General features: G+C 45.8%; 2 protein-coding genes and 1 long non-coding RNA gene across 3 annotated transcripts; 1 reads left to right on the forward strand and 2 right to left on the reverse strand.

The window, feature by feature from the left end:
• The first annotated feature begins 68 nt into the window (after nucleotides 1-68).
• Nucleotides 69-14,621, forward strand: LOC307243534. Its single transcript, XR_013844627.1, has 3 exons — nucleotides 69-137; nucleotides 10,385-10,559; nucleotides 14,153-14,621. It is a non-coding gene; the product is annotated as an uncharacterized lncRNA (long non-coding RNA).
• On the reverse strand, nucleotides 154-3,512 carry LOC307243512 (elongation factor 1-alpha-like). The gene is made up of 8 exons (XM_080018342.1): nucleotides 3,413-3,512; nucleotides 2,481-2,638; nucleotides 2,015-2,194; nucleotides 1,618-1,914; nucleotides 1,384-1,534; nucleotides 1,019-1,275; nucleotides 695-929; nucleotides 154-591 (listed from the first exon to the last, which is right to left on the reverse strand). The coding sequence occupies exons 2-8, from the start codon at nucleotides 2,622-2,624 to the stop codon at nucleotides 467-469; spliced, it is 1,389 nt and encodes a 462-aa protein (XP_079874468.1). The 5' UTR covers nucleotides 2,625-2,638; nucleotides 3,413-3,512; the 3' UTR covers nucleotides 154-466.
• On the reverse strand, nucleotides 9,982-21,897 carry LOC307243523 (sialin). The gene is made up of 12 exons (XM_080018353.1): nucleotides 21,821-21,897; nucleotides 18,508-18,624; nucleotides 18,045-18,206; nucleotides 17,121-17,341; nucleotides 16,644-16,877; nucleotides 14,172-14,346; nucleotides 13,971-14,089; nucleotides 13,651-13,812; nucleotides 13,015-13,147; nucleotides 12,090-12,237; nucleotides 10,959-11,049; nucleotides 9,982-10,542 (listed from the first exon to the last, which is right to left on the reverse strand). The coding sequence occupies exons 3-12, from the start codon at nucleotides 18,136-18,138 to the stop codon at nucleotides 10,381-10,383; spliced, it is 1,539 nt and encodes a 512-aa protein (XP_079874479.1). The 5' UTR covers nucleotides 18,139-18,206; nucleotides 18,508-18,624; nucleotides 21,821-21,897; the 3' UTR covers nucleotides 9,982-10,380.
• Nucleotides 21,898-22,132: the final 235 nt, after the last annotated feature.

Below are 22,132 nucleotides of genomic sequence, written 5' to 3' on the forward strand. Positions count from 1 at the left end.
GGCAGAGCGGTTCCCCACAAATGGGATTGGATGCAGGAGCCCATCACGGCACACATAACGCGGTTAAAACAGCTGCGAGGACACAGACTGGGGCTTGTCCGCAAGTGAAATGCAACTCTACTGAAGTAGAAGGAGAGGTCAGTCTGTCAGAAATCATTTTTAAATCACTTTTATTAACCAGCAGCTTTCTTTCCAATTCAACTTGTGGCATCAAGGTATAGTTCTAAACCATTTCCAACTTAAATGTTTAAACTGAAATGAGGCACCATCATCTGGCATTTCAGGTAAAAGACTATGCCATAATGTTTCTCCATGTTCAGGTTCCTTTCCTGCGAAAACTTTTGCGATGGGTTTTAATCAACATTAACCAGTCCTTTAATAGAGAGCTCAGGTCGTTGTGGGATTCTTCTGCATGATGGCGGGCTGCAGATCTGCCAACCTGAGGGGCAGCTTCCCTTAACAGAATTCACTTCTTCGCGGCCACCTTCTGTGCAGACTTTGTCACCTTGCCAGTGGAGGGAGCCTTCTTGCTCACAGCCTTGATGACACCGACGGCCACCGTCTGCCTCATGTCACGAACAGCAAAACGACCTTGGGGAGGGAGAAATATTGTTAGGACCCACAGGTAATTTAAATCAGCAATTTTTGTCCAATTTGTAATCCGGTGTAGATGAAGTCTGAAGATGTGGCTCACCCAGGGGAGGATAGTCAGCGAAGCTCTCCACGCACATGGGCTTGCCGGGAATCATTTCTACGATGGCGGCGTCACCAGACTTGAGAGCCTTGGGGTTGTCCTCCAGCTTCTTGCCAGAACGACGGTCGATCTTCTCCTTGAGTTCCAGGAACTTGCAGGCAATGTGGGCGGTGTGGCAGTCCAGCACTGGGGCGTAGCCCTGGGCGATCTGGCCAGGGTGGTTCAGAACGATGACCTACGGGAAGAGAACGTAAGAGTCAAGACTTCCGCAATAACATAATGCCTTGATATTGACGTCTCTTTCGCCAAAATCCAGGGACCCACCTGGGCGGTGAAGGTGTCAGCCTGCAGGGGGGGGTCGTTCTTGCTGTCACCGGCCACGTTTCCACGACGGATCTCCTTGACAGACACGTTCTTGATGTTGAAGCCGACGTTGTCGCCGGGAGCGGCCTCGGTGAGGGTCTCGTGGTGCATCTCCACCGACTTCACCTCAGTGGTCACGTTGGCGGGGGCGAAGGTGACGACCATGCCGGCCTTCAGCAGACCAGTCTCCACGCGGCCAACGGGTACGGTTCCGATACCTGGAAAAAATGTGTAGCGAAATGTTAGTGTATCATAACCAATATGATAAACTAGGAACCCAACTTCCAATGAGTTCTCAATATCCTAACGGTGCAGGTTGGCCTTACCGCCGATCTTGTAGACGTCCTGGAGGGGCAGGCGGAGGGGCTTGCTGGTGGGACGGCTGGGGGGCAGGATGGCGTCCAGAGCCTCCAGGAGGGTGGTTCCGGAGGCATTTCCCTCCTTGCGCTCGACCTTCCACCCCTTGAACCAGGCCATCTACAGGCAGCACGAAGAGTTAGGTCACCACTCGTGCCATCAGCTTGACGCCGAACATTGTTTGAGCTCAAGCAAGTCTTTACCTTGTCACTGCCTTCCAGCATGTTGTCTCCGTGCCACCCGGAGATGGGGACGAAGGCCACGGTGGCTGGGTTGTAGCCGATCTTCTTGATGTAAGCGCTGACTTCCTTGGTGATCTCCTCGTAACGCTTCTGGCTGTAGGGGGGCTCGGTGGAGTCCATCTTGTTGACGCCGACGATGAGCTGCTTCACGCCCAGGGTGAAGGCCAGCAGGGCGTGCTCGCGGGTCTGGCCGTTCTTGGAGATGCCGGCCTCAAACTCGCCCACGCCACCGGCGACGATCAGCACGGCGCAGTCGGCCTGCGCGTCACAAACACGGTCGGTTTCTTTACCGCGCCGTTTAGGATTTCAACGGTGCGGCTTGCCACTGACGCGAGCCGAGACGGTTGCCATTCTTTACCTGGGAGGTACCGGTGATCATGTTCTTGATGAAGTCCCTGTGTCCAGGGGCGTCGATGATGGTGACGTAGTACTTGGCGGTCTCAAACTTCCACAGAGCAATGTCGATGGTGATGCCACGCTCGCGCTCTGCCTTCAGCTTGTCCAGCACCCAGGCGTACTTGAAAGAGCCTTTGCCCATCTGAGAAGGGGGGGGGACACAGAGTGAGACCCATTTCACCCACGAATAAGACTCATTTCACCCACGTTCATAATTGCCCGGGTGGCCAGTGTCAAACTTGAGGCCTTGGGCCGCCATTAATGAAAGTGCGGTGTCACCGCCAACGTATCGGGCCTAAGCCCCGCCTCGCGCGCGCGCACCCGCACCCCACGCCCTGGCGCCTGGCACCCTGGCGCCGCCATCTTGAATCAGCGCAACTTTCCCCCAAAACTTCAAACCAACAGCTTCAAATGAGAGGGAACCTCACCTCGGCGGCCTCCTTCTCGAACTTCTCGATGGTTCGCTTGTCGATGCCGCCGCACTTGTAGATCAAGTGGCCGGTGGTGGTGGACTTGCCGGAGTCGACATGGCCGATGACCACGATGTTGATGTGAATCCTTTCCTTCCCCATTGTTGCTTAAGTTACTGTCGGAGGGGACATGTAGAGGCACGTTAAACGGTTTGTTCTTATAGGGTTGGTCTTTGTTGCAAGTGGCTAAACGTCCGGCGTGATAAAAACAAAAAAACGGGATAGCGTACGTATCGCATCTGTATAAATATATAATAATACAAGTTTTATTTGAAAACCCGGTGTGAAATTCACGGCAGATGGTATATTTATGGATAATCCGCCCGGTCCGAGCGAGGGGGCGAGCGCCCGAAGCCGGGACCGGTAGGCCGCACCGGGCGGCGGGCCAGACGCGACACGTGTTACCGCCAGGGCCACGTCGTGTTAAGTTACAAAGACCCCCGCAAAAAATATTCCGAATATTCCAAGACCGCTGGCTCGGGCGCGGTGGCCGGGGGGGACGAGGAGCCGTCGGGCGGAGGAAACAGCTTCCTTTCCAGCATCCTCCGAAGCACAAAAGTTGCTCTTCGCAGCTCCTTTGTTCCCTTCCCCTCCCCCATTCCCACTAAAACGGATTTGATAACTGGCAAGTTTCGCTATAAAAATAGTTAAAAGTTAAGCAGGGGGGGAAAAAGCCATTTAAAAAAAACAGACCTAAAAAAAACCCAAAACACACCCTACAATTAAAACTACCAGTTGAATCAAGTGTTATATAACTAGAGGAAAAAGTAGCTCGCCGCCAAACCTCACATTTCGGAAGGGAATTGAAAACGGTACCGTACAAAAACAGCGACTTTCAAGGCTCCGAACGCTCCTTTTGTGCCACTTTGGGGACGGAATGCGCCGCTTACCGGTGTTACGGATGTGCGCGCCGTGCTGCTGCCCCTCGCCAGGTAACAGAAAGAGGAAGCGAAAAAGCGGAGCTGGAGCCTTTATACCCGGGAAGGGGCCCGGCCTGGAGGGGGCCAGGCCTGGGCCCGGAACCCCACCGCAAATCACACACATTCCACCCAAAACGTCATAATGACGTTTACATGAGCTAAACATGTTCTTTTTTTTTTTTTTTTTTTTTTTTTTACACTCGGTCACAAAGAAATAAAATAAATATAAAACGACAAATATACAGCCTACATACAGCCTACAATGTTATTTTACACATTGCCTGAAAAAAAAACCCCATATAAATCATCAACACATGTGCTCAACATCATTTAGTGAACATTGTTTTCACAATGACACAACTGCTGACATGTGTCATATGAATGAACGACACATTTTTCTACTTGGTCTTTTTTTCTGGCCCTGAAAAATAATATTAAGCACAATAATCATAATATTCCAAAAAAAAAATGACAAACGAATCCTTAAAACGCATATTTTTGTGCCAAGTTAAACCATTAACACCGCTAAATTCTCCTCGTCAACCCGAAGGGTTGATCTTTTCTTTTTCCAATTGAACCCGTGCACATGGCGACCGAAACGTATCGCGTTCGTTTCGAAACAATTTTGCCTTCGGGCGGCGAAAATAGAACCTATAAGAAACGGTGTTTGATTCTCTCCTGATTACGCCGCTCCCTTTCATTCATGTTTCCCAAACCTCATTCACCAGCTCATTCTGGCTTTGACGGCCGCGCTCGGGGTTTCTTTTTTCGCTCGCCCCCCCGTCTCGAGGACGTTTGCACGCCGTCAACCATAACCACGCTGGGCGTACGACATTGACGCATGAATATCAGAGTCAAAAAACAAGCGCGATAATGGATATGCAGCAGTGTAAAAGTGCACAATCCATAAGGCCCGCGGCTTTAAGCCCTTCCTCCCACCGGCAAACGTCTTGAGACAACCCCATTAGCCTAACAAGATTATTCAAAGACTCTTGAGATTTACATCTCAACAGTGCACTGAAAAGGAGAAATTGACATTTTCTCTGGTCTGCGTTTGCCCGGCGTTTGCATTCAAACGGCGCACGGGATCCCACTGAGTGAATCAGGTTTGAGCGTTGATAAGGGTGTTCCCTGGCTTTCTGCGACCGCCGAATAGTGGGGACGAAAAACACGTTTAACTTTGCCGCAGATTGCAATTTGGCATCCGCAAAAAAACCAAAACAACCCAAAACGTCCCGAAGTGTTTTGTTTTTCGGGGGGACGCCGCTCCGGGGTGTCACAAGGTCGGGGCGCGCGGCGTTGCTGTCCACGGTGGGGCGGCACGGCGCCCGATATAGAGGCGGCTGGCCTCCCTCAGCGCCGCGCGTCCGTGCATGTGTGCGGTTCAGGTAACAGCCGCGACGCGCCGGCACCTGCTGCTCTCAGTCACGTCCGGGGGGGCAGTCTTACGGTTGAAATAATAGTGTGTGTGTGTGTGTGTGTGTGTGTGTGTGGGGGGGGGTTAAGAGTATTACAGAAAGTAAGGGTACGCAAATATTAATAAAATACACTCAAAGATCCAAAACAGAAGAACAGAACAGGGTAACCCGTCATTTCAATTTGGAAAATATCTCAATGGGCATGTTCGCGCCGGGCAGTCACATGCAGCGGAAGGTAAACCACTTCACAAGGCAAAGCAAGAATATCTCTATAAGATGTGTGCTAACGTGAACCCTCCCATGTGATCCACAATATAAAAAAAACAAGACAAAACATGTTTTTTTTTTTGTACTTTTTTGATAGTGTATATAGGAAAACTGAGTTTGAGAGAAAGATGTTTTTTTTTTTGTTTGTTTCTTAGTTAGTTAGGGCGTAAATGCCAAGGAGATCCGCGTGAGGTGGACAGGTCAGAGCAAGCGGGGTGCAGCCTGAAGAGTCTGCAGTGAATGCACCTGTTATTTATTCGATCCATAATTCTATCCGAAGTCCCCGATTACATCCATACGTGTGTGTGTGTCGACAGGGTACGAAAATGACGTATGGAGCCTTCGCGTGCTGTATATATCTCTGGCCGGGCGTGGGGTTGGAAAGAGAAGGAAAGAAGGCAAAATGACCACTGAATGAAACGCTCTCTTCCTCATCCGTCATCTTTCCTCCATCTCAAGATTAGAACAAGCTCCTTATTTCCAACCCCAGGATGCTTTTCGCGTTGCGAAGGATTTCCTGAAGAGATATTCGACGGCAGCTTACGGAAACGCGTCCCGTTGCGAAATCAGTCTGACGGGAATGTCGGAATGCAGTTTGACAACCTGCAACAGACAAAATGCGCCTCAAACCCCGAAAGGCCGCGCGGCCCGAACAACGGACCACCCCCCCCTCGTGTGTATGTCAGAACCTGTCAGCCGTCTGGGAGCTTCTGTCTGAACGAGTGACTTGAAAGGGAAACCACCTGCCTGAGCGGTGTTTTTCCGTGGCCCGCAGCTACTCTTTTGGTGTGCACCGATCGTGACTCACCGCTTTGGAAACAAATTGTTTGACTAGACCCGGACCAGCCCTCCCACTATTTACCTACATGTGTTCAGCCCCCTTAGTTGGAGTCAGTCGGAGTTCACAGACGGGCAGGTTTACAGGAGAGAGTGTGTGGCGGGCCGGAGGAGCGGCGGCGGCGACGAGGGGGTTGGAAACCGGCAGGGCGAAAGGATAAAGCTGTTCCCGGCGACGGGGAATAAGTTTGCCAAACCGACAGCGCGGGAGGTCAATAAAACAACTCGGCGCGCAGACGGGGCGAGCCCGGGGCGACGCTCCAAGACGAGCGGCGAGGCCGACAAAACATTCGACGACCCTTCCCGGGCCCCGCTGTTTTCCCGACGTTGCGATTTGCTCTTGTTGTGCGTGAGTGTTTTCATTTTGTCCCTCCTTTCTTTGATGACGGTTTTCGCACGTCGTACACTTGGATACACTTCAGAGGACTCGCGTCAACATTGCCAGCGGCGACGGTGGCCCTGCCGAAATGTGACAGTGTCGATGACAAATGCATTCTGGTTTAATTTGATCAATTACCAACCACTCTCCCTTTTGGCTCATAGTGGCGTGAATTTTTTTTTTTTCATCTGTTATTTGCTGGAATTGTGTGTGTGTGTGTGTGTGTGGGGGGGGGGGGTGTCAGCTGATTGGTCAGCTGGTATCAAACTGCGAGGGGGCACCAAACACATGGATAGAGAATGATTTTTAAGATGATTTAATTGAAAGCGGATCAAGCGTACAAAATTGCACACTCGCACGCACACAGACACACACACACACACACGCGCGCGCGCACACCTACCGCCTTACACAACACAACATGCCATCAGCTGATGTCTGTACAGAGCCTCGGTGCTACAGAGCAGCTGTGCTCTTAAATCACAAATGGGGGCAGTGTGAGGAAAGGAGTGTGTGATTCGTGGGGGATTGGCAGCTTCGGCTCAGAACGTCACAGATGACTCATCTGGTTCGGCTGGTGGTCATGGTGACCAAGAAGATCTGAGTCAAAATACCTTTCCGCCAATGTCCTAGAAATACTGCCTCTGATAGAACGCCACTTGGTGAGAGACGGGCGGGCAGACAGACAGACAGAATGAACGACAGACAGATTATATTCCATGAGTCATATGATATAAATTAACCAATAATTTCATTCATCATCCCAAGCTATTTAATGGAAACTCATTATTTTTTTTAATTTTTGGATATAACATGGAACAGTTAGCAACTAACAAAAGCAACACATAATCACATTTCCTCTATTATCACTGTCAGTTTTGTATGAATATAGATCAGTTACTTCCAGCACCTTTTTTTCCCCTCACAATTCACTTTTAAAGCTTTTTTCACTTATGACTGATATCCGATATAAGGACAGGAATCTATTTTCAGTCATGAGAATAGGCTTTCCAATATATTAGGTGATTTAGAATCAATAATAATAATAATAAAAAACAAGAGAGTGGCTGGATTATTGACCGGGCCAGTGCCCCGGGGCCTCGGACTGCCAGGGGCCCTCCAAGCCTCGGGGCCGCACGTGGTGGGTGGGCTGAGACCTCCTGACGTCAGGGTTAGAGTTACAATCTAGTCGATGGTTTTGCCAGGAGGGAGGAAAGAAAGACACCAAGATAGGAAAGCAAAGGGGGGGCTCCAAAAGACCTGTGCCCAGGGGCCTCATGGGACCACGATCCGGCCCTGAAAGGAGCTCCGGAACTGTGAGCGTTAGGGGGTAGGGGTCCCATGCTGGAAAACCTCTGCACTCGTGGTACAACGGATGCTTTTTACTTTGCTGAAAATAGTTTTGTTTTGTTTTTGTTTTTTTGTTTTGTTTTGTTTTTTTAAGCTCGAATGGAGCAGGAGCCAGAAAGTGGCACCCAACTGAATTGTGAGGGCTTTCAGCCTTGATGTCACAAAGCCCCCAAGGATATCCATATTATAATGCTGCTGTGGCGGTGACGTGTGTGTTTGACAGTACAATCTAAATAACAATGTCAAAACAGCGCATTTGAAATAGGCCACTTAGTTAAGTCCCCGTTCCACCCGGGGAGACCCGAATTTAAAAGTGAGCAGAGAACGGCTGAAGGCCACGCCTTGCCGACAAGATATTCCCATTTGGTGAAGGGCCCATTGTACTAGTTTGCTCCGGGGGAGGCGATCGTAAAGATGCGAGAGTCACAGCCAAGGTATCAGTTGTCAGTCTGGTTTCACACCAAACGGAATATCTTTATTTAACAATGCTCTCAGTTGAGAACCCAATCTCAACCCAGTTGAGAACCCAATCTGAAAAGCTGCGTGATTTTATTTACACAGAAGCATGTTGGACGTTCCCATCGGAAAAACGCGGGTTGTCAATGTCAAATGGCAATGTCAATGATTCAGTTGAGCAACGCCAAAGTCAAAACCTGAGATCAGTGCGTCATCATCAAACTGTTTTCCCCAATAAAACAACCCCATGTGCAGAGGGTCCCAATCTGTCTTATCAGCCTTGATGAGGCATCATCACCACTGGGAGGATCCTGCTTTATTTTACAATAATAGAGATATCAAGTCGTGTTTATTTCTTCCCATATATATATATATGTTTTTAATTGGATTACGCTAGGCAACACAAGGGAATTAATTGAAGAAAAAGGGAATTAATTGAAGAAATGTGTTATTTATTGAGTGTAGCATTTATTCCCTCCCCATTCGTCAGTGTGACGTCATCATAATACGTCTAACTTGACCCGGAAGAGGAATGAGGCCGGAGCGGACAGTACATTATACCATTGGCCGCGGTCCCGATTTTCCACTTCCGGGTCAAGTACGACGAGTTCTGACGCAATCGGCCTGGACTCATACTACTACTACTACTACTACTAGTACTACTACTACTACTAATAAATTGTTATTATTGATAATTACTGGAAGAATAATTAAAGCTACATAGTTGATGTCATAGTAGAATAATGTATCTCAGGAGAAATAAAAACATTCAATTTACGAATGAATTATTTTACAGCCTCTTCACGAATATATATATGAATATATATATATGAATATATATATGAATATATATATGAACGCCGACTTCTTTTTCCGTTGAATAATTTGATCAAAATACACCACGTTCCGAAACCGTGTTCCTTCGTGCCCCCCCCCCTGGTGGATACAGATGGACTTGCAGGCGTGACGGTTTCAACGCTCCATAAATGTCCCCACGAGTAAAAGAAAAAACACAAAACCCCCCAAAAAAAACAAAACCCCACTCGAACCTCAATCATCATAAACAAACAGGCAGCACACGCAGCAGAATATTTTCGAAAGCTCTTGCGATAATGGATCAGTCATCGCCATCTAGTTCCCTGAGTGTGATTAACAGTAAACTTGTATTTTTTTTTAATGGCAGAACACTCCAACCCCCAAGCACAATTCCAAACAAACAAACTCCTCAAAATAGTTTGAAATATATTCTCGCATGTTACATCCTCGCCCCTTCAACCGTTCTCCGGAGGTGTCGCTCGTCCGCCGCGGAGCACAAACTCCTCATAATAACAACAAGTCTTGACTTCTTGGGTCGACGCTTGGTTATCATAATAAAGAAATAAGATTAAAAGAAATAAAAATTATGCGGCACTCATGTGAATCTCAAATAGATATTTACGGTGCGTATCCAGTCAAGGACGTCACGCTTTCTCCGCGAGCGCAGCTTTGAAAAACCGACTTACAAAAATGGTAAAATTCTTAAAAGCTTCCGGTATCACTTCATGTCAAAGATTTAAAAAATAATAATAATAAATAGTGGTTTAAAAATGGAACTTTAAAACCTGTCGGTCAGTCGTTGGAATGCCGTCCTGAATGGAAATGTTCACACTGGATGTGCTCGTAGCCTTAAACTATTCACATTGCACTTTACTTCAGAAACATTTTTTTTTAAATATATATATATATATATATATATATATATATATATATATATATATATATATATAAGACTTACGGTGAAGAAGAGTTCATATTAAGGTTCATCTGTTGCTTCTGAAAAACAGTTTGTGGTCAATGGTCAGAAAAGTGATATAAAAATATTAAAAATATAAAGAAAACACAACCCACGAAATAAACAATCCCACCAAACAAAGCTCTGGAATTGACCTTAAGACACTAAAGCCAGTATTTAAACCGGTGCAATTTGCACAGCACTCTGTGAAACAAAGATTCGGAACAAAGCGTGGGAAGTCTGCTATCGAGGGGAAGTGTACGCTTCCCAAAAAAGGACTGATAACCTGGAATGTTGACCAAAATACTCTTCTGAGGCCCTGTGAAGCCCCGTGACGCCGGGATTGTGACGTCATTCGTTCGGAGCCGATATGAGGTAACTGATGAGCCAGGATCCGTCACACTCTTCCTGTATCCGCGCCGTCAAAAACAGAACTGTCTCTGGCCTGCTGTGTCCTCCGTCAGGAAGAAAAGGACGCGGCTCTCTTGGCCTCCGCCTGCTCCTCCTCCGTCAAGGCCCAGCTCTCCAGCCTCCCGCTGCCGAACACCGTGAACACCAGAGCGCCCAGAGCGTTGACGCCTGCCGACACCCAGAACACGTTCCTCCAGCCGGCCAGGGAGTGCTGCCATGGGGGGACAGGTGAGAGAGTTTTAAAATTATAAAGTTTTATTCACTTTATATATATATATATATATATATTTTTTTTTTAAAAGATATATCTTTTGAATATATATATATATATATATTTTTTTTACTATATACATAATAAAATGCTAGTGTACATTTTTATTCATCCTGTACAGAAATATCCCATCTATGTTTCCAAGTATATTTGTTGTTTTTAAGTTACACTTGTAACTTGTCTGTACAATATTGCACCAACTCTATTTGGAGAATTCCCTCATGTATGAAATCCTACCGACTAAACAGAATCAGATTCTGATGTAACTCGCGCTACGCAAACCAAATATCGTGGTGATTCCTACAGAACAAGAGAGCGAAGGGTTGAATATTTCTCAGTCATTTTGCCGGACGTACGTCCTCGGTGAGGTAGCCTGTGACGATAGGAGCCACCACGCCCGGAATGGTCCCGAAAGTGTTTGTGATCCCCAGCAAGAAGCCTGCGTACCTGGAGACGTAAAAGAGGAAGGTTATTTATTTTGTGGGGATCTTGTTTGTGAAGTTGTTCTCTGTGAAGTTCAGCGTAAGACAGGAGCGAAAAGGTTCATTCTTTCAAGTACCTTTTTTTCAGTGTGTATACACACACACACACAGACACACACACACACACACACACACACACACACACACACACACACACACAGACACACACACACACCAATCATCCACAGCATTAAAACCAGTGACAGGTGAAGTGAATAACATTGCTCATCTGGCTCCAATGTCACTATCAAGGGTTGGGATGTATTAGGCAGCAAGTGAACAGTCAGTTCTTGAAGTTGATGTGTTGGAAGCAGGAAATGGTCAAGCGTAAGGATCTGAGCCACTTGGACAAGGACCAAATTGTGATGGCTGGACGACTGGGTCAGAGCATCTTCAAAACGACAGGTCTTGTGGGGTGTTCCTGGCATGCAGTGGTTAGTACCTACCCAAAGGGGCCAAGGAAGGACAACTGGCGAAAGGGTCATGGGCTCCCAAGGATAATTGATGAGCGTGGGGAGTGAAGTCTAGTCTGTCTGGTTCGATCCCACAGAAGAGCTACTGCAGCACAAATTACTGAAAAAGTTGATGCTGCTGTGATAGGAAGGTGTCAGAACACACAGTGCATCACAGCTTGCTGTGTATGGGGCTGTGTAGCTGCAGAGCGGTCAGAGTGTCCATGTTGACCCCTGTCCACCACTGAAAGCACCTACAATGGACACGTGAGCGTCAGAACATTTGTATTGTGTGCATTATTGTATTGTGTATTTAACTGTATGTGGACATGTTATGTTACCTACATTTTCATTGGATCTTTAAATAAATGATTGACAGCCTTCAGTCATGTATAGTTCCTTTATCTCTCAATGGATCGTTAGGATTATAAGTGGTATCTCATTTGTTGTCCAGCTGGTCAACAACGATGACAGGAATGGTTTACGTGGTGGTTTAGAGGTTTTTGGCGAAAGAGACGCTTTTGGATAGCGAGACTTGGCTCCCGACACCCACCTGGGAGCGATGTCTATCTGGTTGATGAAGACCCCGGCGGCGCTGGTCCCTCCCAGGGTGGAGGAGACGGTGAGCAGCGTCACGGCCAGGACGCTGCTGCAGCCGGCGTAGCCCACGGGGATCAGACACGCCGCCGGCAGCAGGAGGCCTGCAGGAGGAACAATGGAAGGACGGTCGATGTTTGACTTGGAAAAAAGTCTAGTAAAATCCTGTGGTGCTCTTTGGGAAAGGGGAGTATCATCCTGAAAAATACTGACGTTGAATCAAGGCACTCACAAGAAACATAATGTAAAAATGCCTCGATTCAAACATATTACATTTCTTGTGAGTGCCTCGGATCAGTTGAAGAAACCGATTTATCTTTTCCCGCTGTAGGATTTCTGTGTTCTTCTCGTGAACATCATATTCACTATATTTTGGGTTGCATTTGGGAGGACTTGTAGAGCATTTGAATGGGTTTTTGGAACACCCTGAAAAACAACTGACAAAGTGTGTCTTTAATCGTTGCTTTTTCTACAGCGTAGGGGACTAAGAGTATTAGTACTCGAACAAAAGCAGTACCTACACTGTCCACAGGGGGGCAGAACGACACCACTTAGAGCTTCAGGCTGGTCCATATCTATACTTATTATATAACTAATTATATAAGTATGATAGATACGAAAATCTGTAATAAAAATATACTAATTATAATTATGAATAATAATAATCATACAGATCACCACCAATATAATTAAATTGGTGATCTGTATGATTACTTTTATGAGAAACATCCCATATTTTATAATTTATTTTACCCGGCAATTTATTTAGGAAGAGCTATTCAATGCATTTGCAACATGCATGTCCTGCTTTGTATGAACGGCACACACACACACACACACACACACGCGCGCTAAGACACGAGCGCATCATGTCTGCTTGCCTGTAATGGTGAAGAGCTTCCGCACCGCGGTAATACTGAGCAGCTTCCTCCCGATGAGGAAGTCCGCCAGGTAGCCTGAGAGGATGGAGAAGATCAACGCTCCCAGGTAGGGCAGGGCCGACAGTAAGGCATTCTGAAGGAGAGAGAGAGCGAGAGAGAGAGCGAGAGAGAGAGCGAGAGAGGGAGAGGGAGAGGGAGAGAGACACATCAATACAGCTGTAGTCTTAAAAAAAAACAACTACTATACCGGTAAATATATACACTTAAAAAAGGAAAAATCATCAAAGCGGGACGTGTCACGGTTGAATCAATACATACAAATACATTGAATGTTGGTATTTAAATAATTCAATCAAATGTTCATATGAATAAGGAAGAACATTTCATGTATACACTGTAATACCCATTCCTTTGATAAAAATTGTAAAAGCAGAATTTGACACAATGAACAGTAAAATACAGCAAAAGCTGGAACCCTGGAATAAAAGGGCAGGGAGAGCGCCATCTATAGGTTGTTGCAAATAATAGATCTATATTGACGCCAGCCAGTGTCCAGTGATGTCATTTTCCTTCACTTGATTTAAGGCCTCACAGTTGCTTGTCAAATCGAAGGATTTCAAATCAAATCGATTTTACCGATTTGAGGTCAAAGTGCAGGATGTTGTCCATGTACATGGGCAGCGAGGTGAGCATCGTGTAGTAGGCCCAGTTGCTGCACATCTGGGTGACAATGATGGCCCACAGGGGACCAGAGAGCATCATGGGTACCAGGGGCAGGGACCAGCCGTGACCTGTACCCTGGAGGACGCGCATCACATTCCATTTAAATGTATTTTTAGGCACAAGCCAGTATTTTCTTTAGCTTAACAGAAATATAAGCAGGACAAAATGACTAAATAAATATGTACAAACTTTTCGAATTTTTTTCAATTAATTAATTAATTAATTTTTCATACCTGCGATCCAATTGAGTTGATGATGTAATTCTTCTCCTCTTCACTGATTCGCCGATGGCTGCGAGGGTCATCGGACACCAGGAGGAACCAAAAGACGGCCCAGAGGCACCCGCCCCCACCTGAGGGAGGGATGGTATGTCATGTGTACTGTCAATGAAACTTGTTTAATGCCCCCCCCCCAGGCCTGGACCGCATCCTTACCGCAGATGTAGAACACGGCGGGCCAGCCCCAGCTCTGGCAGATCAAGGCGGTGAGGGGCAGGGCCAGGAAGGCCCCAGAGCTGGCCCCGGAGCCCGACAGGCTCATCAGGCCCGAGCGCTCCGGCGGAGGGGCCCAGCGAGCCCACATGGCCATCATGGCCGGGAACGTCACGCCCTGGACGCAAACACAGGCCCAAAAATGAAGCGGAGAAGACAGTCCGTCAGCAGGATACAAACGCACGCACGCACATACACACATAATGAGGACTAATGCAGGGGTTTGCAAACCCCGTCAAATTGTTTTGACGGGGTTTGCAGAACCAACCAAACACATTCCATTTAGATTTTCCGTTAGGCACACGCAAGTATTTCCTTTGGCTTAACACAAATATACAATTACTTCAATTATGTACTAATAATGTACTAAATAAAAATAAATCTGACCATTAATTTGTTGTCGTAGGTCAAAAAACTGGGGTTCAAACTGGGGTCTGTCACCCCTTGGGAAAAATCTATATAATAATAATAATATTAATAAAAACAGCTGCAGGCAGCAATACAGAGGGTCCAGTTTAGTCGTGTGAGATACATGTTGCAGTTCTCCGGATTCTGTACAACGTAGCGCGGGTTACAATTTTTTGATTTTTACGACCACTCAGAGACGAACCCTGGATATAGAATTGCTTCATGATGTCACAAACGTGACTGTGTTCTCAATGCAACGCCAATGTTCTTCAATTTTCGGTGAGTTTGTAAAGTTTTATCGACATTTCCCGATACAAATGTAGGTCGGAGCGAATCAAACATGGACGACAATAGGTTTGTAACGTTCCCATTGTTGTTTGGGAAAAGAACTGGGAAACATTTTGCTTCATTGGTTTCATCTCCAATAACGGTGCAGGTCGTTCCTTCTGCTGCGGCTACAGACAACATGTCACCAGAGTGCTGCTCTAACACTTCCTGTACAATAGCAACTGGTTGGAAACATGTTTCCATCAACATCCCAGGTTGTTGTTTATCAGCTCATGTTTCATCAATATTTATAATCTTCTGAACTTAAATCTGCATTTTCAATATTATCAATGCACATAGATTCATTATTGTTGTTTGTGCTTTTTGGATCTTCTTTAATTTTGGAAAGAGGATTGTTTCATTCATTGTTCAATTCTACATCCTTATGCCACTTGTTATGTATTCTCAAATATGCCAACGCTGACTTTTGGCTATTTTTCGGCGTCTGAAACAATAACAAAAACAAACTTTGTAATTACTTTACATAACAATAATAATAAATAAATGTTTATACATAAACATAACAAATAAATGTTATTTTTAATTAGCACTTCGTTGTATGTTTTTCTGTTAATTATCTACAATTGAAAATTCAGTTTAATAGATTTCTTGTCTATATTGTAATGCAAACAACATTTATGGAACTGTAACATTAATTTGGCATTAGAATTATTAGGGAAGACCTTGTCAAATACTTAACACTTTGTCTTTTAATTTGAGTTTGCTAAATTTAGTTGTAGGAAACTGTTTATACATGAAGTTTCTTCAAAACACCCCTTTATTTTGAACTTTAAACCAAAGGCTGTCATTGTTATAACTCCCACCTTCACCGTCTCATCTCATCTCGTTCATTTTGTTTACGGACAGTGGCGTGTGAGTCAAGCCCGACCAGCTGAATATTTGCGGTCAAAGTTGCTCTGTGTTTCACTAATTCCTGCTCCGTATGTGGTTTGGGTGAGATTCAAACCACGAGATTCTTGTGACATACTGGTTTAAACAAGACCTCAACCGTGTTCATAGCTTTTGTCATTGTTGTGTTCCAGATACCTTTAGCCAGGTTGGACATATTTTGGCGTTGAACGCATTGGACCGCGTCTGTGATTTCAGTCAAATTTGGTCGGTTTTCACAAATTTCTGCTCCGTATGTGGATCGACTTGGATGCAATGTCAACCACGAGGTGTTTGTTCAAACAAGACGTAATCATGTTCGTAGCTTCTGCCGTTCTTCTGTTTCAAATTGTTTTAGATTTAAACATTCGGAGAATTTTCCCCAAACAATATCAATAGGGGGCTGGACCCCTAATAATAATAATAATAATAATAACATCAACAACAAAAACAATAATAACAACAACAACAACAATAACAATATTAATAATAATAATAATAATAATAACATCAACAACAAAAACAATAACAACAACAATAATAATAATAATAATAATAATAATAATAATAATAATATATGTATTTATTTACATATTTATAAAATATGTTGACTCAACTCAACTATAATGGTGAGTTTTTGTTGTGAGGTTCGAGACTTTTTGTCAGTTTAAGTATAAAGTATATTCAAATTTTTTTTCAATCAGAGCTTACTCTTCCAAGGGGGGTTTGCCACCAAATATTGTGGGAACCCCTTCACTATAAATTATTATGAAATATCCCTCACACTCTCACCTCTCCGAACCCTTCCAGCGCCCTCAGGGCAAACAGCCAGTACACTCCCAACTGTGCTGCCAGGGGGGTGAGGAGGGTGAGGGCAGCGGTACCCAGCACTCCCCCGCCAAGAAAGATACTCCCCCCATAGTGACCGGACAGGTAGCCCCCCGGGATCTGGGTGCACAGGTAGCCAAAGAAGAAGGCTCCCAGCAGCCAGCCCTGGATCTCGGCGTCCCACCGGTACTGGGGCCCCTGGGGGCGGGGGTGAGGGGAGGTGGCGATGGGAGGGAGGAAGAGAGAAGGGATGGGGCGGTTGTTAGGAGAGTAAGAAACACAAAGTGCACAAATCTGCACCGAGAACAAAAACAGAGTTCAACGGAGGGACAACACGGTCTGCTTCAGAGATGATCAATTCCACGTTTAGAGGGGACCATTTGCTCAAACAGTAATTCGCTTTTTAGCCGGCGAAGGGCGGCGCGTCGGGGTTCGTCTCACCTGGTCGGGCGGGGTGACCGGCTCGCTGCCGTTGTCCTTTCCGTGCGGGGGCAGCGGACACGCGTACACGATGGAGCTGTTCCGGGTCGGCCGGGAGTCGGTGGTGTTGACCATGGCTACCATGGCAACGCTGAGGTTGACGCGGAGGCCGTAGACCACCGCGAAGCCGAGGAACATCATGATGGCCAGGTGGAGGCGAGCGGAGCAGCACTGTGAGGGGGCTGCAGAGGTGGTGACACCAGAGTGAAAAACATATTCCACGCCTTGACGCTAAATAAAAAAAAAAACCCCTCAGCACTCGTGCAAATTGAAGTGTGTGACTTTTTCAGACCAGCAGTTTGACCAACGACACTAACACTAACGTGCCCACGACGGGTCACATCTGACCACTGAAGGGCTGATGACGACGTCGTCACGGCGACTTGGGAGTCGTTCTCCAATTCACTTTGGGGAAGTGAACCTTGGGACAGACCCACGGGAGGGCTTTTAACCAAGGGGATAAAAGCTGAACGGAATGCAAATCAATTGTGAGTGAAAATGCCGCAGTGCTGCGTTGTTCACCGGAGACAACACGTTGCACCACATACGACGAGCGCTTGCGACCGGACGTCTAAAAGTCAGAATCCCACCTAGACGGTTAGCCGGCCCTCCGTATTGGTTTATATTTAAGGGAGAATAATTGTAAGACAGACAATAAGAAAGAAACAAATAAATAAATAAACTCATAAACTCCAACTCCAACTTAACTTGCAGCTACAGATGAGACTTTGACTAGAACCTTTTCATCGGTTTCCTGCGTGAACCTGCGTGTCGTCATGCGCCCGCCATTGATGTGTAACAAACCCTCCCCCTTTATTTCTGACCCAATCAGAAATAGAATAATAAATTGACCGATTCCGATAATTATTCCTTGGAGCTAAAAACCTTTGGCATTCTCGATGAGAGCTGCGGTGTCTTCAGCGTCCTGGCTCTCATTCGGGGTGGTGTAGTGGATTGAGCAGCCATTTTGTACCTGCATGGCTGTCAATCAACGCAGGGAGGAATGCCGTTCGGATAGGAACAGTGGGGTTTATCCCTCCATGGCGTCTGGGGAAGACAGATAGAGACGCAGAATAACATCGCAATCAACGGCACACATAACAAAACAATCACGCAAAGATTAGCACAGGGTGGGTGCAAGATATAAGATTTGCAAAATGTCCAAATCCCTGCACGTGATCAAGACGACAACACATGACACAAGAGGAGAATTAGACGACCCCTACAGTCCTCTGTCAACAATGCGTTCACATATTGGCACACTGATAGCAGCCGTACACCAAAGGTCACGAGTCAGTCACAAAAAACACAATTTCAGAACAGCCTGGATACGATGGAGTGTACCTACATTATGTAAACAATAGCGAAAATTTCTTCCCCCAGTCGACGAAAATGAATGAATGAATGATGACAGTGATGCACAGAATCAGCCCTGATCGCGTGAGGTGGCTCTCCCGACTAAAATCTGCAAAAAAATAAAAATAAAAATAAAACACACAAGATTGCGTTCTAGGCAAATACATCATGCAATTACAGAGTATTTATTTTTAAATCTTCAGGGAAATAATAATGCAAATAATTGTTCATGTTCTGATGCACAGAATCTTCTTTGGTGATTTTATCTCATCCACTTCTACACGGTCGTGCAGGTGGATTTGTTTTGTGGCACAGAAATCGGACGAGTTTGGCCGACAATTCACGCAGCAGCGGTGCACATAAAGACAGCTGTTGTACCAGGAATCCCTCAAGCTGTTGGTTCAGGGTGATAAAGTCTAAAAAACCATCACATGAGCAAAACCACTTCCTGACTCTCTTACCATTCTGAGAAAACCCTTGTACTGCAAACTTTTCGGCAGTTTTGGGTCGTTTAGTCCAACCGTGGGTTCGAAACGTAGTGTATGTGAATGACGAAAAGCGATTGTGTTGGCTGGCGTACGGACCTCGCGGGGTAGGCGTGGATGTGGATGTGTGGTTTGCCCGCGCACGTCACGTGAGCATGGCTGACTCAGAGTGGACGTCCAGAGCGCTGACATGCACATATCTGTGATGTGGATCTCTGTTTGCTTTGTTTACAATTATGGGGGGAGGCGTCAAAAGAAAACACGAGCCTAAGATAAAATATAAGGACGGTGTAAGGATAGTGCCCGATTCTAACAAAAACCAAAACTAAATGTGTGCGCGTGTGTGTGCGCGCATATGTGTTTGTGTGTGTGCGTTTGAGTGAGAGAGATTGGAAGAGAGAAAGCATGTGTCAGTTTGTGTCAACTTCAAAATATTACATCATCCTATGCGTCCGTCCTCCGTCCCATTATTACATTAGCAGGTCTTGGGTCTTTTAGCAGGTCTGCGGTCTTGTAGTGTGTATACTGATCAAACTCCACGCTATTAACGAGCCGGAAGTTAAAAAAAGAAAAGCCTCCCAAACAATGTGGTCGACTAAAAAAAAAAGAGTTGCTTATTAACGACTAATTAACTTCCCGTCCTTTGGGCTGCTCCCGTTAGGGGTCGCCACAGCGGATCATCTGCCTCCGATACCTTCTGTTCTGCGCATCGCCCTCCCTTGACTACTACTTAACTACTAAAGTAAATACGAAATTCTTGAAAGTGATTTTAAATTTTTTTTGGACATTATTGTTCTGAGTCAAAGCGTCAAAGCACCTGTACTAGAGTGTGTGTAGTTACACCAGGCTGATCGTGACACAAAAGACTTCTGTTTGCCAGCGTTGGACGTCGCTGACAACTGACTGGGTAATAGCAGGTATTGGTTCCTGAAGATTTTGCAGCGCACAGAAAATTCACTTCTTCTTTCATTCACGTGCTTTGAACTGCAATGTGGAACCGATAGTCCTGCTGTAAATCACTCGTATAATTTTCCCATCCTCCTGGCCCCATTAAAAGACTGAGGGAAATTTACTGCAACCACAAGTAAAACATTTGGTGAAAACACGGCAAAACAGTCTTAGTGGTGGAAACTTAGTGGATAAAACATAAGTTTCCAAGTGAATGGGGAGAGTTTAAACTTGATCTGTTACCAGGTTGACTAACTTTCTGCATGTTTGACTGTGGATAAGGGATTTCATTTATTCTTTTATTTAAAGGACAACAATCTAACCTTTTAGAGAGAATCTCAGGAGCAGTTTTTAACCAGAAACGCTGCATGCATAGTGCTGTGAAGAATAAATGTAGATGACTGAGGAAGAGGAGGTGGCATAATGTTTTATACATGTCATTAGCATTAGGCTAGTCAGTGAGTATACTATTAATTGGCAAAAAAAAAGATGTATACATATAAAAGCTATAGACCTATATGTTAATATAGCTCTCTGAGATCCCCAAAACGTATTTTTGAAGTTTTCTTTGCTGAAAATACCGCTCAGATTATGCATTCGAGGCCATGCTAACATGCCTCTAAATCCATTGTGTTCTGTTTCAGCGGGTGGAGCCTCCCTCCTGAGGCCAGGAGTTAATTGGGTTTGAACACAAGTTCCGGGTTCTGTGAGCCAACGGGCTTTGAGCATGGCTCCCGGGTTTCGTTGTACAGGTACTCCTCACTTAACGACTGAGTTCCGTTCCTAGGACCAGGTCGTTTAGTGAATTGGTCGATAAGCGAGGACCCGTGTTATTTCACGGTAAGGGGGCGTGGCCATTGAGAATGCTCAATACTCAATACAATACAGACTGGTCAGAGAGCTGGTTGTTAAGTCCGAACGGTCGTTAAACAGGTCTGTCGTTGAGTGAGGAGTACCTGTATTTACTCCGTAACTTTCACTTATTTCCCCTTATCACTCCACCAAAATCTGTTTTCTGAACCGATTTGAGGCGAGAAATAAGCAATCCAGCTGCTATATCTTCGCTCACATTCGATCCGCGAGGCCTCATTTAAAGGTGTCTTCCGACTTTGGTCGCTGCGCTCCAAGTTTGCGGGGGACACGGGGATTTTCTTTTGTTCCGTGTAAACGCTGGCAAAATAAAAATCAACTCAAACCGTCGATAAAAACACAATTTTTCATTGTCTTTGTTTGGAGAAACGCACAGCGGTTGGGATGGAGGTAAATCCGTGACGAGGTGACGTCAGCTCGGGCAGAGAGTGGTAAAACAATTCGGAAACGGAGCGTTCGGAGCGGTCGGAGGCCTGAGCGTTTTGTTCACGGTGGTGTTTACTTTGTGATGACTTTAGCTCGTTATCTGACACTTTGGCCACATCGAATACGAACACCCCGCGTTGTAACGCTATATATATGACGGCAAATAGGGAAAAAAACGTAATAGGTCCCCTTTAAACGTCATGTCTCCCAAGATCACTATAAAAAGAGTCCACTGTACAGGTTGTTGACAAACTCCAAACGTTCATTGTTTTGCTGAAGGTTTGTGTTATTCAATTTATTGCTCAACTTATTACAAAACCACAATAGCCATAACCAGTTTATTACGAGGTTATTTCACCCACACGTGAACATTTTCCATTCAATTGTGATTTATTACTGTATTTATTGTTTACTGAACGTACATACACTCTTGTCGGAATGTGAACGGTGGATAACAGTGTAATAGAGTCAAACAGTAGCGCTAGAACGTATACTCTCATGTGTCCGGAAAGCACCGCGCTAATGCTATTCTGACAAATACAAAATAGAGAATTATCAATTTCTCTAAACTCTTACCTTGTGCCAAGGGCTCGGCTCAGGGTTACCGCGCCGTCCCGAGGTCTCACCGCCACTCCGGCGCTCAAGCGTCTTCCGTCTGGGTTGCCGAGCAGGAAAATCGTGTCTCTCGACGCCGGTGATGCGATCTATAAAGCGGGTGGAGCGGACGCAACACCGCGGGTCGCCTCGGCTGACGCCCATCCGCGTGTTTGGAAATCCGTGCTGCATTCAAGTCACGTCGGAATTGCGACAGCTCGCTCGCAACGGCGCCTCGGGAATGTTTGTTCACGCCATTTGTGTTTTTTTGTTTGTTTGTTTGTTTGTTTGTTT

Source organism: Zeus faber (genome assembly GCF_960531495.2).
Source record: "Zeus faber genome assembly, chromosome: 1".
NCBI lineage: Eukaryota > Metazoa > Chordata > Actinopteri > Zeiformes > Zeidae > Zeus > Zeus faber.

What these genes read in the sequence shown, in the direction of transcription:
- LOC307243512 (XM_080018342.1), bottom strand. Translation starts at nt 2,624, where the DNA reads ATGGGGAAGGAAAGGATTCACATCAACATCGTGGTCATCGGCCATGTC. An exon ending in TCGAGAAGGAGGCCGCCGAG is followed by an intron (nt 2,195 to 2,480) that starts GTGAGGTTCCCT and finishes CCCCCTTCTCAG; the next exon opens with ATGGGCAAAGGCTCTTTCAA. An exon ending in CGCTGACTATCCTCCCCTGG is followed by an intron (nt 592 to 694) that starts GTGAGCCACATC and finishes TCCCTCCCCAAG; the next exon opens with GTCGTTTTGCTGTTCGTGAC.
- LOC307243523 (XM_080018353.1), bottom strand. Translation starts at nt 18,138, where the DNA reads ATGCAGGTACAAAATGGCTGCTCAATCCACTACACCACCCCGAATGAG. An exon ending in CGGTCACCCCGCCCGACCAG is followed by an intron (nt 16,878 to 17,120) that starts GTGAGACGAACC and finishes CCCCGCCCCCAG; the next exon opens with GGGCCCCAGTACCGGTGGGA. An exon ending in CAGATAGACATCGCTCCCAG is followed by an intron (nt 11,050 to 12,089) that starts GTGGGTGTCGGG and finishes TTACGTCTCCAG; the next exon opens with GTACGCAGGCTTCTTGCTGG.